This window comes from Phytophthora cinnamomi (assembly GCF_018691715.1).
Source record: "Phytophthora cinnamomi strain GKB4 chromosome Unknown Contig12, whole genome shotgun sequence".
Taxonomy (NCBI): Eukaryota; Oomycota; class Peronosporomycetes; order Peronosporales; family Peronosporaceae; genus Phytophthora; species Phytophthora cinnamomi.
In genome coordinates, this window is record NW_027150945.1 from 661,468 (window position 1) to 674,092 (window position 12,625).

Here is a 12,625-nt window from a genome sequence, read left to right on the forward strand (position 1 = left end):
CGACGACCGACGCTCACCCAATGGCTTCACTCCATCCTCGACCGTATTCGGTACCAGTAGGTACAATATTTGTCGGTCGCCGGCCGGTCCATCTTTTCGCCCCCAACCCCAGCGGCGCCTTGTCGTTTCCGCACTCAGTCGCCTTCCAAGCTTCCGCGCCCAGGAGCTCCGCTCAGCTGCAGCCCAGCTCCAGCTCCGCAGCCCCAAGCCAGGCCGGCCAGCCCGTGACCAACACTCCTTCCCTCCCTCATGGTGGACCTGCGACCCGTCGCGGAGGCCGCGCCGCCCTCGCCGCCCCTGACGCCGCCGCCCGCCGCGTTCGTCGACGGTGTCGACGAGGAGGACGAGGCCGAGTGCCGCGTGTGCCGCGGCGAGGCCGAGCCGGGCCGCCGCCTGTTCGCGCCCTGCAAGTGCAGCGGCAGCATCCGCTTCACGCACTCGGACTGCCTGGAGCAGTGGCTGGAGCACTCGGGCAAGAGCTTCTGCGAGCTGTGCGGCCACGAGTTCACGTTCACGCCGCTGTACGACGCCGACGCGCCCGACGTGCTGCCCTGGACGGAGCTGCTGGCCACGGGGATGCGCGTGGTGCTGCTCAAGTGGCTCCCCTTCGCGCTGCGCGCGGCGCTCGTGCTCGTGCTGTGGCTGGCCGTGGCGCCCTGGTGCACGAGCTGGCTCTACCGCATGTGGCTGCTGCGCGCGTCCGCCATGGTGAACGTCAACTTCTCGGAGCGCTTCGACGCGCCGCACATCGTGGCCGACATCTTCTCGGGCGTGATCCTCATCGTGTGCATCGTCTTCTCCTTCCTGGCGCTCATGTCCTTCGCAGACTTCCTGCGTTTCCACCTGGACCACATCGAGGAGGAGATGGTGGCGGAGGAGGAGGCGCCGCACCGCCAACACCAACACCATCACCATCACCACCACCACCGTCATCAGCCCGTGCGCCGCGCGCAGTTCGGGGAGGGCAACCACCCGGACGAAGCGGCGAACCTGGACGACCAGGACGCGGAGCCGAGACTGCGCCCGATGCTCGACGGCCCCAGGAGACTCGGCAACTTGGACGAGAACGCGGACTCGGACGACGACTCCTCGGACGAGGAGTGGGTCAACCAGCTGAACCGTGACGAGCCTTTTGCGGACGCCTTCATCCAGCACCAAGAGTTCGGAGTGCCACTTGTTGAAGATGCCGATCCTGTGCCGGAGCCCCAGCATGAGCTGCGTCAGCGACGCCCGTTGCGAGATGCACCAGAGATCGCGGAGGAGCGTGGACGGAATGCTGCTGCAGCCGCGCCGAGAGCCGCGCGGAACCGCGTGGATCCACCCCCGCCCAACATGAACCAGCGCGAGTGGGAGGATGACTTCGAGCACATGGAGATCAACATCGCCATGGACGAGCTGCTGGGCCTGCGTGGAGACTTCATGGTGTTGTTCCGCAACGTGTCGTGGCTTCTCGCGTTCAACGGCGCCTACCTGGGTTTGTTCGCGTTCATCCCGTACACGCTTGGTAGCACCTTGCTGTCTGCTGGAGCCAGGATTGTTGCATCACTCCCGGTTGCCTCATCGGCGTTCGCTTCGCTGGGCGCGCTTAATTTGGCTACTGACCAGGAGCTGTCACTCGGTGCCTTTCTTGTGAAAACGTTGTTGCAGTCGGTCGAAACGGCGAAGCAAAATGGCGACTGCTTGCAGCTGGTCGATCTGTGCACTTGCGTGATGGGCTACTTGTCGATCTGCTTGACGATCGTGCTCTGGAGGTTTATGGTGAGGACGGCTTCTTCGTACATCCACCGACCGCTCATGGATGGCCTACTCTGGGCTTTACGCTGCCTGACGGCGATTGTGAAGGTGTCGACGCTGCTGCTGCTGAAGATGGTGATCCTGCCCATTATCCTGGGTCTGTGCATCGACTTCGCATCGCTTCACTTGTTTATGGTGACCGCGCAGGACCGCATCGCGTTCTGCATGGAGAACATGATCTGTGCTTTAATGGTGCACTGGGTTCTGGGCATTACCTTCATGCTTTGCGTGACGGTGTCTGTCTTGCAAATGCGAGAAGTTGCCCACCCGGATATTCTAGCCAAGGTGATTCGGCCACAGGAAGATCACCCGGACCTGCTGCGCACGCTGCTAAGTGAGAGGTGCATGAAGCACGCCCGTCGCATGATTCTGTCACTTGCGATCTATGCGGCGCTGCTGCTTGTGCTGGTACACGCACCTGTGCGTATTGCTACCGCGGTTGCACCTTCGTTTTTCCCGCTGACCCTGCGCTTCCAACACTTCAGCCCAGAAATCCAAGTACCGCTGGAGCTGCTTGTTGTCCACCTTGTGGTCCTCAGCGTCCTGGAGCATGCGAAGAACGATATCGGGAAGTTCCAACACCTCGCGATTGTGTTTGCAAGTGAGAGGCTGGGTTTGACGGAGTTCCTTCTACCACAGACTGAGCTGGAGGTTGTTGTGAATGGCCACCACAAGTCAAAGGTAGTGGTGCTGCCGCCACCCCCTCTCCACTTTCACCCTCGCGCGCAGCTTCCACCTGAGGAGCTACGGGTGGATGGTCACCGTTACCTGCCGTGGCCTGAGGAGGGTTTGGACGACCCACAGCCTGTCGAATACCCGCTACTCCCAAGGGAGAGGCCGTCTCATCTTCTGGTACGACTCGCTGGACTAGCATTGTTTAGCTGGGCGGTCTGCATCGTGGTGATCGGAACGTTCTTGTTCGGATCGCTGTTTATCGGCCGTATGTGCATGGCTCCGTTTGAGCGTGTGTCTGGTATCAGTCATGACCCACTCGTGATGGCGGCTGGAGTTCAAATTGTCTGGTACTTCGTAAACGGCGTTCACGCACTAAACATCTTGATGCTCCCGGAAGACCGAGTGGATCCGACCCTGGTGCAGCGCGGATACTCTGTCCGTAACATGACGCCAGCGAACGCGGTGGTCTGTGTCCTGGGGTGGGCATTCGTGTGCCCGTTCTTGCTGGGGCAGCTGATGTCATCTTGTGTCGCAAGTGCGAAGGCTTCTTCATTGGAAAGCTTCCTGATGGGCTACTTGATGTTCAATCTGTTTGCGTGGCTGGTTTGCTGTTTCCGAGCGAAGCGCAACAACAGACGCCGCAACCAGCAACAAGCAGCCCTAGAAGAGCTGGAGGCTGACGAGGATGGATTCCTGGATGTCGAAGAGGACGACGAACTCTTTGAAGACGACCTGAATGATGACGAACTGGAAGAAGAAGAGCGACTACTGCAAGAGGAGGGTGTTGCTGCTGCTGCCGATGCGGAGCCGGTGGGCTTCATTGCATGTTTCCGCAAGGCGTATCGTCAACTCCAGTTTAATGTGACTGTACACGAGAACGAGGCTGTTCGGCTTCGACGAGACAACATTCGCGAGAAGTGTTTCGACGTGGCCTTCTTCCAGGAGAACGTGCTGCAGCCCATCGCGGTGTTCCTGCTTGGAATGCTTGTGGTGCCGTGGCTGTTATCCTCGGTAGTCTTGCTGGTCTTTTCGTCGGAGAAGGCAAACTTTGAGAAGACTGCGTTCGCGATGTGCGCGTTTTGGGTCGGCACGGTCTTCGTGCTGGTGCGCTCGCACTCGCATGTGAGTCGATGGCTGTCAAATCTGAGCGAGTCGATCCGTAACGAGCGCTATTTGATCGGCCGGCAGCTGCAAGACATGGCGCGGTAAATGGACCAAGTGGACTTCAAGCACAAGAGACGATATCAAACGGCAGCGTAGTGATTCAGCGGCGAAGTGCTGACCTCCGTTCCATCCAGGCGGCGATATAATTGCGCCCGTGTACCTTGCGAGCCCAAGAGATGCCTGGTGAGCGTTTTCCAAGCAGCCACAATGCCAAGCCGCTCGACTCTTCTGCTGCGTCTTCGTCTCGTGCGAACGTCGTTGCGTGTATTGATTGACATTAGATTAGGATGAGGCGACCTCATGTGGATAATAACAACGCTCTTGTTTTTCAGTCAACCAGCTCCTCCCTCCTGGACAAGAAGCTCCAGGCCAGCCCAGACTCAAGGCCAGAGGTCTGTTTTTGTAGTAGAAAACCATATGAAGCCTACTCCATCGGTTGGATTCGACCGTGTTCGGTGGTTGCGACCGAGGTCGGCTCCCAAGTCGGCCGCGGTTGTCATTCCTGGTCATCCCATCGGATTACAATGGTCAACATGCGCTGTGCGCTGGAGAAGCTCAAGCTGCCCACTGGTCTGCATAGCGAGCGCATCCAGTGGCTGTACGAGGGCGCCAAGGCGCGTTCGACCGATGACAGCTACCTGCTCTACTGGATGCAGACGTCCGTGCGCACCAAGCACAACTACGCGCTCGAGTACGCGGTGGCCGCCGCCAACAAGTTGAAGCTGCCTCTGCACGTGGTGTACCTGTTCCCGGATCGCTCCGTGGTGCCGCCGCTGCAGCCGGACGCAGACGACGAGTGGAAGGGCGAGGCTGTGCAGGATGCCAACGCCCACGGGTTCGTCACGGAGCGCCACGCGCTGTTTGCGCTCGAAGGACTGGCCGACGCCCGCCAGCGCCTGGCAGATCGAGGCCTGAGCTTCGACGTCTTCCACCACCGTCACAAAGGAGAGGAACGCCTTACGCGCAGCGAACTACTCGAGTTCTGTGCACGCAAAGCTGCTCTGGTGGTGACGGACCGTCCGTACTTGCGCCCGTGGCGTGCGGCGCTGGACAAGCTGGTGTCTACAGTAGAGAGTGAAGGAGATATCGGTGATTCCAGTGCTGGCTTCGGCGTCGTTCAGGTCGAAGGTGACGTTGTGGTTCCTGCTGATGTTGTCACGGACAAGGAAGAGTACGCGGCTAGAACGATTCGTCCCAGGATCACCAAGCACCTGGAGAGATACGTCGTTCCGCTGCAGAGCGTGAGTCTGGAGCAAGAGTACCAAACGGAAGGGAAGTCGTTGTTGGCTGTTCTTGGGACTCCGAAGCAGCTGAAGCCGCTGGATTTGACGAGCTCCGAGGCTGTTGCCAACACGCTAGAGCTGCTGGATATCGATCGCAGCGTCAAGGGCGTGAGCTGGCACTTCAAAGGAGGCGAAGCTGCTGCTTCGGTATGCGCTAAGAAGTTCCTCACCCCGGATAAACTAGCTAACTACGCCACTGAGCGCAACGAGCCCAGCCTGGATGCTGGCAGCGACTTGAGTCTCTACCTGCGCTTCGGCCATATCTGCGTCGTGCGTGTTGTGCTGGCAGCAAACAAACTCAAGGGCGTCTCGCGAGCTAAAGAAGGATTGGCGTCGTTCCTCGAGGAGCTTATCGTGCGTCGTGAGTTGTCGGTCAATTTAGTTGCCTACAACCAACAGAACTATGACTCGATGCGCTGCCTTCCCAGCTACGCGCAGATCACCCTGCAAGAGCACGCTGACGACAAGCGCGACCAGTTGTACTCTCGTGATAAGCTCGAGTCGTTCCAAACCGGGGACAGGTTTTGGAACGCTGCGCAACGGGAGCTTGTGGTCACGGGCAAGATGCACGGCTACATGCGCATGTACTGGGGCAAGAAGCTACTTGAGTGGACTTCCACTCCCGAGCAAGGATTCAACGCTGCTTTGGTTCTCAACAACAAGTACGCATTGGATGCACCCGACCCGAATTCGTACGCCGGAGTGGCTTGGACGTTTGGAAAGCACGACCAAGGCTGGAAGGAGCGCCCCATTTTTGGCAAAGTACGCTACATGAACGAGGCCGGCCTCAAGCGCAAGTTCCGCATGGATGCCTACGTGCTCAAGGTTGGTCGACTCGCGGCCAAGGCGAAGAAGGGGTCTGCAGAGGAAGAACCAACTGCGCTAGAAGAGGAAGTGGAACGTGTCAAGCCTGAACGTAAGAAAGCTGGCAGCACGAGGTCCGCTGAAAGCGATGTTGCTGGAAAAGGCACTCCAGCCAAGAAGAAGACGAAGAAGATGTAGGACGCGGCAGGGTTCGGCGATCATAATAATATCTTGAAGCAACAAAGAACTTGCCTGGGAAGAGCGTGCAGTATTTTTACCGGGTCGAACGATCCCAATTGCTTAATATGTAAAGCAGGCGTCATTTTCACAAAAACTGGGATCGCCATGGAAGTCCACGGACAATCAGGTCGCCCACAGCTCACGATCATCACCAACCTCTCTCAGCAGCAAGCCAAGTTCAAGAGCATTCATGCTGCAGTACATCCCCACAATAGCACCACTTTAAAAACTCGCACTCTCTCTTCGGTCTCGACCTGCGTGGCCTCTCCATCGTCGACGACTTCTGCTGTGACGGCACCACCGCCTACCCCATCGATTCAGACTCCGAGCAACCAGAGGATCGCCACCCCGACTGGAGTTCCTCGATCCCGAGCTTACAAATACTGCTCCGACCCTGACTGTTTCTCTCCAACTGCTTGTGAAGCCGTGTCTTCGAGGGCAGCGGAGTCCACCTCGACAAAACCAGCAACAATTCCTGTTGCCGCAGATCCACACGCATCAGTAATGAGCACGGATACTTACTTCAAGCTGCTCAAGAAGTCACAAGTGCTTGAGCACCTAGTGCAGATGAGTTCGCATGTTGGCGAAAGTGAACAGCGCGTACGCCGTCTCCAATGCGAACAAGCACGATCACAGTGCGTGCAAGACCGCGTGTTTGCCGAACTCGAACGATATCGCCGTCAGGCTGTAGACGCTCAACATCAATTCCTAGGGCTGATCGAAGCTCTAACCGCGCTTTGTCTGCGGGAAGACAACCTTCAGGCAGGCGTCTCAGAGGGAGCTGACGATCCTGATCTCGTCGACTCTCTTAGTGCAGAAGAACAAACGCTTCGGGACTTGCAGCGCGCTACTTCACCAACTGCAAAATCTTCAACCTCGACTGGGTCGACTTTGGAGACACAGGCTCTTGCCACTGTAGGTCGCCAACGAGTACAGCAACTTGAGGCGATCTGCGCTCGCTACGAGCGCCAGCTAGTGGGCTCTGAAGCAGCACTCTCGCAAGCAATATTCTCGGATGCAGCGCGGGAAAGCGCAGCGAAAATCACACAACTAGAGTCTCGCAACCTACAGCACGAAGCTGACAAACAGGCACTAGAGATTCAGCTTGAACTTGCACGGGGTCAGGTAGCACATTTACAGGATCAGCTCACGCAGACCCAAGAGCGCAGAACAACTCTCGAACATGTACGCACACGCACGTCAGCCAATGTAAGAATTTGCTGCTCACTTTGTCTTGATTCTGAAAAATATCACGAACAGGTGAAACGACGACTTGAGCAACAACTTGCAAGTCATACCGCAGCAACACAACAGGTGCGTCATTTGATCGATGGCTCCTTACGCAGATGTAATACCTGAGACTTACCACCGATCTTGCTGCCAACAGTTTGCATCGGACTTGCAGGTGGAGCTGCGTAGACGTTATGGGTGGGTTTTAGCTGCCTTGTCCTTCATAACTGCACCATGACTGACAGGTCTCATGTCTGCAGCGTTGTGCCCTCTGTTCTGGAGCTGAAATGGCAACACTACTTTCCTCGGCTATCTCGACCATTCTAGCACCATGTCAATAGAATGTAGCCCCGCAGTCGTCTTCCTTGACTGCAAGGGACTTTCACTCAACCAAGCAATGAAAAAAATGAGAATGCAATGTTACTCACTTTTCACTCATACACCTTCGAAGGCCCGAGACAGACAACAGTTAGCAGACATCACCGTGTTTGCTGGACCTCTGATGAGTGCTTTAAAAAATGCTGCGATGTGATTCTTGCTCGCCATCTCGATTCTTTTGTTTTGGTTTTCTCTGTATCTTGTTTGCTTGACGTGCTGATGTCTTCAGTCTTCCCTGTAAGATTCTTTTTCTCCTTCCTCTCCGCGTTGTACCCGTCCGCTCTCCAGCATTTCCATCACGTTATGAACAACTTGGACGCTCGAATAGTAGTGCTGTAGAGTTGAAAGTGTGCGGTTTTCTACTTCTTGAGCCCCTTCAGCATCTTTTGCCGACGGCCGGTCGAGAGCTTGTTCTGCACGAGGAAGGGTGCCTGGATGCTGCTGAACTTGTCCGCGTTGCCCGGAGTCACGCCAGCGCCGAGGCCACGATCGCTGCCGCTGCTCACGACACTCCTACTAAGATTATTACTATTCTGGTGCGTCATGGGAGTCGACGAACTCTGGTTATACGATTGCGCCAGAGGCTGCTGTTGTGCAGGTGCCGGCGGAGGCGGAGGCGGAGCCCGGTTCTGCCGCCATGTGTACGACTCCTGAGTCTTTATCACCTTTCGCTGCTGGGGTTGCTGAGGCTGAGGTTGAGGTGGCGGAGGCGACGGCGACGGTGCCCGGTGCTGATATTGAGGAGCTGGTGCCGGAGCAGGTGCTGGTGCACGCGGCTGGCTACTACCACCCACGTTTCGCGCCTGGAACTTCAACGTAAGCGGTTTTTGCATGACCTTGAGTAATGTCATGACTTCGTCGAAAGACTTGTCACGAACATGTACGCTGCGTCCATCCACCGAAATCAAGCAGTCGTTCAATACAGATTGTGGCAAATGGGCAGCACTTCCTGTGCCCGTCACACGAGTGATATATGGGTATTCGCACGTGTTGTCAGCGCCACGTAGCGAAAGACCCAAAGGAGTACCATCTTGCCACACGACGTTGTAGAACTGCACACCGTTATCTTCTCCGGCCGCGGCTAACGCAGCCTTTCGACTGTGGGTCGGGGCAGGAGCATCGTATTGAATAGGTGAGCTCTCACCGGAGTTCGACGAGTATGAACCGTGACGTTCATGGTGCGACTGGGCAGACTTGCGCCTGAAGAATAGAGTCACCGGGCGCGGCACATTCTTAAGGTGCGCCACAATGTCTTGGAATACTACGTGTGACACTTCCATATCGTTGATGTGAGTCACATCGTCTCCAATGCAATCCTGCGAGAGGTGAGCCGCTGCACCCTGAGCAGCGATTCGTTTGATAAACGCGCCAGGAGCGTCATCCTTCGCATCGATCGTAAGACCAAGAGGCCCTGATCCCCACACCACTTTGTATACATCACTAGGTGCCTCGCGCGACACTTGCCTCACAACCTCGGTGGTGTGATTGCTTGGAGCAGGCATCGGCGTCGGCACCGGCGGGCTCGCGCGCACTGGAGCGCTGTAGCTCGAGTGATTACTGGTGTCGCTTTTGACGGAAAGTGCCGTACCATTACTACGATATGAAGACGGGCCCCTTGCCTCATCCTCGTCGAGCGCGGCGCGGAAACGCAGCAACACAGGCTTTGGCGCAGTCTTCAAGTAAGACACCACATCTTCGAAATGCATCGTGGACGTCTCGATCCCATTCATACTCTCCAAGAAGTCACCCACCTGGGCTTTGTCGATACCTACGGAAGTACCGGTACCAGTCACCTTCTTGATCACAGGAAGGTCGCCCTCATTCAAACCAGGAATGATAGTGAGACCCAAAGGTCCTTCACCCCAGTTCACGGTATACTTGCTTGGCCGTGACATGCTCATGCTGAAGTTCATCACTGATGGCGCACGTTCGTCGATGGAAATGTTCTCCGGTTTGAGCGAGGGGGCACGCGAGACCGTCACACTACTCCGAGGCGGCACCTCCGGGGCACTGTTGTTATTTGATGGCGCTCCAGGAGCAGATCCACCCACACCACGGAATCGGAGCTTTGCAGGTAACTGCACCTTCTTCAAAATTGACATGGACAATGAGCAACCGAGCTGGATAGTGTCGATGTTGTTAATAGCCACGAGTACGTCACCAATAGCGATATTCTGCTTCACAGCGACCGATCCAGCCTTCTTCGTCAAGCGGTTCACGATAGGAATCTTTTGCGTGGCGCAGTCATCCTTCAGTGTTACACCCAAAGGACCATTCGACCATGTCACGGTGTAGTCGTGTACCTTGCAGTTTTCCGGGGATGGGTCGGCTGCCTCGAACTTCATGATAATCGGCGACGCGTACGCTTGGAAGATGTCGTTCAGATCATCTTCCGTGCACACCGAATCGTCGATAGCCCGTCCGTTGATCGAGAGCAGCTTGTCGCCCACGCAAATGTGCGCAAACGACTCATCTGCATCCAATTCCATGACCGTGTTCCAAATGTTCGCATCATCGGCGCGGAAGTGCAGTCGCGGCAAGAAGCTGTGCTTCCACACCACCACACGCAACGCGTCGAAAGCAGCACACGCGTTGTTCCAGGAGGACTCCTTCGATACGCTGCGCGTTCGGTTGACAGCCGCTTCTGGCGTCCCATCGATAGCAGACACGCCCGCGGCAACAGCCTGCTCAGCAGACAGCGGCACCGCCATCTTGTCCTCGGACTGCGGGTTGGAGGCCAGGAACGAGTGCTCCATGGACTTCTGCAGCGCCAGCATCTCCTGCGAGTCCATCTCCAGCCCGTTCTTCTTGGCCAGCGCGGTCCAGAAGTTCGACGTGGACATTTCGCTCTGAAAGCGCTCGCGCATCTCCATGATGATGCGGTTCATCTCGTCGTCGCGCCAGTTGGCCTTCTCCTCGCGCATGCGCGCCTCGATGGCCTGGGAGATGCGCGCCTCCTCCTGCTTCTTGAGGCGGCGCAAGATCTTCTCCTCGATGCGCTTCTCCACATCCGCGTCGAGGCTCACGCTCACCTTGCGCTAATAAACACACAAAAAACAACAACAAAAACAACAAAAACAGCCCGTAAAAGTCAAAACCCACCCTCAAAAAGCCCAAAAACTGCAGAAAAAAGAGCTGCCAGCACGCACCGAGAGGGTGCTGCCGGAGGACTCGACGCTGCGCGAGCTGTTGACGCGGCGAGACTTGCTGCGGCCCTTCTTCTTGCCCTTCTTCTTCTTCTTGGGCTTCACCTCCTCCTCCTCCTCTTCCTCCTCCTCTTCTTCGTCCGAGTCCGTCTCGTACTCGGCGCTCGAGTCCGTCTCGTACTCGTCCGAGTCGTCCGAGTCCGACTCGGCTGCAGCAGGCAATACACAACGCCCAAATAACACATTAGAGAGGTAGAACGAAGCAAATACAGAGACAGAGAGGGCGAGCGACCTACACTCCGAGTCGTTGAACTTGGAGCAGCGCAGGTTCCGGCAGCGCAGACGATGCGCCGACGCGTGATGCATGTTGCATTCCTAATCAGGGGGAATACACAGAGACAGCGTCAGTCAATGACTAAGGAGGGGGAAGGGGGCGGCTCTCCGTCGCTCTACGCCTGCGGCCTACCCTGGAGCAGTAGAACACTTCTCCGCAGCCGCTCATGCACGGGATCTTGGCGCCCTCCGCGCCGCAGTTGCCGCACGGCTCCATGCTCTGCAGCGCCATGAGCAGGTCGTCGTCATCGTCGTCGTAGTTGTTCTTGGGCATCGTGGGCCGCTTCCGCGTGGGCGAGAGAGTGCGCGTGTGGGCGGCAGGCAGGGGACGCTACGCTCACGCTCACGCTGATGCCGCTGTGCTTGCGCCCGAGGCCCCGGGGCGCGCTCTTCCCGCAGTAATCGAGTCTTTCTCCGCGCGCGCGGATTTACCTCTGGCTGGCGGGTCTTCTTCGCCCACACTTGCGCTTTGTATACAGCGCGGGTACTTAAGCGGGAGCTGTCGGCACGCAAGATGAACTTGAGCGGGAACCCGTTGTTCGATCGACGACGGCGGGAGTTGATACCATTGTGAGTGGTGATACCCCTCGCAAAACAGTTTTATTGAAGCTGTATTATTTCTGCGAAAGTGAAGGCGAACCTGCGAGAATGCATTCCAAAAAACTGGATATTCGTTTCCGCCTGGTGTTCTGCTGCGGATCCCGGGTTGTGGGGGGTAGCCATATGCCGAGTTACGGTCAGCAACTCGCCGACTGCAGTCAAGCCAGTCACCAGTCGAGGACTCGCGCCGCCACACATCCAGCTGTTTCGCTGTTTTGACGGACGCTTCGCTTCGCTCTTCCAGCGCTATCAACCCGCGCCACAATCGCCGCGACGATTTACGCAGGCACGTTGGGGATCCGTCCGCCTCAGGATGCCGCAAAGGCACTCGTCCGACGACACCCAGCATTACATGTAGGTCCGCCGGGTCTGTGACACTGTCACTGACAGGAGATCTCTGCCTGGAAGCCCACGATCGCACACTGGCGTGGGTCGAACAGTGGCCCGCGTTGCTAGAGAGCGCCGTGTTGCAAAATTCAGAAATGCTCCCGAGACGGTCTCTGCACGGCGCGGTCTCTGTTTGCCGAGTTGGCCGAGGGTGGCTTGAATGAAGCCACTGGCTTCGCGCGGCGAAGTGAAGGGACAGCTCCGCCAGCGGCGTGAACCACGAGTCGTGAGTCGTAATTTACGACTCGTGATCTGCCAAGCGCCGCTTTGTCGACCGTCGAGCCACTGCTCGTACGTGGCCGCGGCGTAGTGACGTGGCACGATGACCAGCGGCGGCGGCGGCGACGGCTTGCTTATCTTATCACGGTTACCTAACTCGCCCGTTAGTGCTGGCCGCAAACGCGGGGGCACTTGCCCCTCCATCTTCCACCCTCACCTTCCTCCGTCCGCTCTCCGCCCGAGCTGAGCGCGTCTCGCGTGACGCTGGCACTCCGTACAGTATCTGGCCCGAGTTGCCTTTCGAGCCGGTGTGGCCGGCGACAAACCCGATCTTTCACGGTGAGTACTCGCCGGTACAGTGCACGCACCCAG

The 12,625-nt window shown here is 57.4% G+C and overlaps 4 protein-coding genes across 4 annotated transcripts; 3 read left to right on the plus strand and 1 right to left on the minus strand.

Annotated features, from left to right (window-relative positions):
- Window positions 1-249: 249 nt before the first annotated feature.
- IUM83_13571 (putative E3 ubiquitin-protein ligase MARCH6 (membrane-associated RING finger protein 6)) lies at window positions 250-3,678 on the plus strand (the record flags this gene model as incomplete). Its single annotated transcript, XM_067938256.1, has 1 exon — window positions 250-3,678. The coding sequence occupies one exon, from the start codon at window positions 250-252 to the stop codon at window positions 3,676-3,678; it is 3,429 nt and encodes a 1,142-aa protein (XP_067797933.1).
- A 479-nt stretch (window positions 3,679-4,157) lies between these two features.
- IUM83_13572 (putative deoxyribodipyrimidine photolyase) lies at window positions 4,158-5,918 on the plus strand (the record flags this gene model as incomplete). The annotated part of the gene is made up of 1 exon (XM_067938257.1): window positions 4,158-5,918. One exon carries the CDS (start codon window positions 4,158-4,160, stop codon window positions 5,916-5,918), a length of 1,761 nt encoding a protein of 586 aa, XP_067797932.1.
- A 619-nt stretch (window positions 5,919-6,537) lies between these two features.
- Window positions 6,538-7,517, plus strand: IUM83_13573 (Deoxyribodipyrimidine photo-lyase; the record flags this gene model as incomplete). The annotated part of the gene is made up of 5 exons (XM_067938258.1): window positions 6,538-6,595; window positions 6,712-7,145; window positions 7,221-7,274; window positions 7,348-7,388; window positions 7,451-7,517. The coding sequence occupies 5 exons, from the start codon at window positions 6,538-6,540 to the stop codon at window positions 7,515-7,517; spliced, it is 654 nt and encodes a 217-aa protein (XP_067797927.1).
- Window positions 7,518-7,927: 410 nt separating this feature from the next.
- Window positions 7,928-11,321, minus strand: IUM83_13574 (putative PDZ-domain-containing protein; the record flags this gene model as incomplete). The annotated part of the gene is made up of 4 exons (XM_067938259.1): window positions 7,928-10,606; window positions 10,718-10,923; window positions 11,011-11,089; window positions 11,181-11,321. The coding sequence occupies 4 exons, from the start codon at window positions 11,319-11,321 to the stop codon at window positions 7,928-7,930; spliced, it is 3,105 nt and encodes a 1,034-aa protein (XP_067797936.1).
- Between the last annotated feature and the right edge of the window lie 1,304 nt (window positions 11,322-12,625).